Consider the following 2913-nt stretch of genomic DNA (forward strand, 5'->3'; position numbering starts at 1 on the left):
TTTTCAAGGGCTAATTAATTTGAAGTAAAAAATTTTAAGGATGGACCTAATTGTCACTTTATTCAATTTTTTACTATTTTTTATTTTTTATTTACGTACGACCGGTTCTATCGGTTCAACTAGTGACCCACTGGTTGAACCAGTGACCCAGTAACTTGACCGGTTCGATCACCGGTTCGATTCTGACAACTATGATATAGAGAGAGAATATAATTCCTTTTATAGTTATTTTTTATTATTTTATTATTATTCAAAATATGGGTCCTACCTTTATTAATCTCTCTTTCATTCTATTAAAGAAAAAATCTGTAAACTTACCTCTTTAACATATAATTCACCTATTAAATTTTTGTACTAAATAACAAAAAAGTTAAAGTGTCGGCCACTTTATTTAAACGCTTGTCAACATTATTGTTAATTTATATAAAAAAATTATTGATTATGAAAATTATTATATACTTTATATGTAGATATGGAAATTCCAGATCATCGAAAGTGGATGTACAATAGAAATTTGCCAAACCGAGGAGGATTACGACAGGAATTTATCAATGGTGTTCGACAATTTATTGATACAGTTACAAAACAACCTCAATTTGTACTTGAAGGTAGTCTACTTAGATGTCCTTGCAACAAACATAAAAATAAAGTTTTCTCAACTCCGGATGAAGTTTTACTAGATTTATATAAATATGGTTTCATGCCAAGATACTGGTGTTGGGATTCACATGGAGAGAGTCCATTGCATTTGAATGTAGATCATGATAACCAAGAAGGCACATGTTCTTCTCCGCATGTTAGTGTGCCAATAAGAAATTCATATGAATCTATGGTGGTTGATGCTGCTGGACCAGAATTAATGAGTCAATTTGAAGAACACATGGAGGAGCCTCCGAATGCAGAAGCTAAAAAATTTTATGATTTATTACAGTCTGCTCAGCGCCCATTATTTGAGGGATGTGTTAGTCATTCAGAATTATCAATGGCAGTTAAAATGTTGAGTATAAAAGCTAAAGGGAATGTATCTCAACAAATCTTTGATGATTTCGTGAAAGCTATGAAAGAAGTGATGCCTAAGAATAACTTACTTGTCTCCAATTTTTATGAAGCAAAGAAGCTAGTGTCGAAACTTGGCATGGAAAGCAATAAAATTGATTGTTGCATTAATGGTTGTATGCTGTATTACAAGGAGGATGATATACCAAGAAAGGAATGTAAATTTTGTCATTCTCCAAGGTACAAGATAGGTAAAAAGGGTAAACAAGTTCCTTTGAAACGAATGCACTATTTACCACTTATACCTCGTTTAAGAAGACTTTATGCTTCAATGAACACAGCATCTCACATGCGATGGCATTTTGATCACGAGTTTAAAGGAGTTCTTGAGCATCCATCGGATTCAAAAGCATGGAAGTATTTTGATAGAAAACATCCACAATTTTCTCAAGAACCACGCAATGTCAGACTAGGATTATGTGCTGATGGATTCACCCCTTTTGGTCAATCTGGTAAACAATATTCATGTTGGCCAATAATTGTCACTCCGTATAACCTGCCTCCTTCTATGTGCATGAAAACTCCTTACATGTTTTTATCCATGATTATCCCTGGTCCTCGTAATCCCAAAACCCGGATTGATGTATACCTGCAGCCCTTGATTGATGAGCTAAAACTACTATGGGAAGATGGCGTTTTAACTTATGATATTCATTCCAAGTCAAATTTTGTAATGCGAGCTTCATTGTTGTGGACTATTAATGATTTTCCTGCATATGGAATGTTGTCTGGATGGATGACAGCAGGCAGGCTAGCATGCCCATACTGTATGGAACAAACCAAGGCATTCCAATTAAAAAATGGGGGAAAGCCATCATGGTTTGACTGCCACAGACAATTCTTGCCAAATAATCACATGTTTAGAAGAAACAAGGATGCATTCTATAAGAATAGAATTGAGAGATCAGAACCTCCACCAAGATTGACTGGAGAGCAAATATGGTATATAGTTCAGAATTATGATAAGATAAGTGATGTTGCGTAACTTGAGATAGAAGGATATGGAAGTACGCATAATTGGACCAAAAGAAGCATATTTTGGGATTTGCCTTATTGGCGTCATAATTTAATCCGTCATAACCTTGATGTAATGCATATTGAGAAGAACGTATTTGATAATATATTCAATACTGTCATGGAGATCAAAGAGAAGACTAAAGATAATGTAAAGGCTAGAATGGATCTGTCATTATACTGCAAGCGAAAAAATTTAGAACTGCCAGAACAAAGTGGAGGTAAAATTATAAAACCCAAAGCAAACTACACATTTACCCTCCAACAAAAGAGGGCAATATGTGAATGGGTGAAAGAGTTAAGGATGCCTGATGGGTATGTTTCAAATTTAGGGAGATGTGTTGACATGAAGGAGGGCAAGTTATATGGAATGAAAAGTCATGATTGTCATATATTTATGGAACGTTTACTGCCGATTGCTTTTAGTTCATTGCCAGAGCAGATATGGAAGCCAATAACAGAGTTAAGTCAATTCTTTCGAGATTTGTGCTCAACATCGTTACGAGAAGATGTTCTAAATAAGCTAGAAGAAAATATTCCAATTGTGCTATGCAAGCTAGAACGTATTTTTCCTCCTGGATTTTTTGACTCAATGGAACATCTACCTATTCATTTGCCATTTGAAGCATTGCTTGGTGGTCCTGTGCAATATAGATGGATGTATCCTTTTGAGAGGTACCTTATTTACACCTCTATATTTACTCTCAAATTTCTTTTTACTGTTTTATTAGGTCAACTATTTGTTATTTGATTTTTGTTATGAATTTTTTCATGATAGGTTTCTCCATCATCTTAAGAAAAAGGTCAAGAACAAAGCACATGTTGAAGGATCTATCGTTGAAT

General features: G+C 34.5%; 1 protein-coding gene across 1 annotated transcript; it reads left to right on the forward strand.

Annotated features, from left to right (window-relative positions):
- The first annotated feature begins 472 nt into the window (after positions 1–472).
- On the forward strand, positions 473–2041 carry LOC112742340 (uncharacterized). The gene has a single exon (XM_025791577.1). The coding sequence runs from the start codon at positions 473–475 to the stop codon at positions 2039–2041; it is 1569 nt and encodes a 522-aa protein (XP_025647362.1).
- Positions 2042–2913: the final 872 nt, after the last annotated feature.

Source organism: Arachis hypogaea, chromosome 14 (genome assembly GCF_003086295.3).
Source record: "Arachis hypogaea cultivar Tifrunner chromosome 14, arahy.Tifrunner.gnm2.J5K5, whole genome shotgun sequence".
NCBI lineage: Eukaryota > Viridiplantae > Streptophyta > Magnoliopsida > Fabales > Fabaceae > Arachis > Arachis hypogaea.

What these genes read in the sequence shown, in the direction of transcription:
- LOC112742340 (XM_025791577.1), top strand. Translation starts at nt 473, where the DNA reads ATGGAAATTCCAGATCATCGAAAGTGGATGTACAATAGAAATTTGCCA.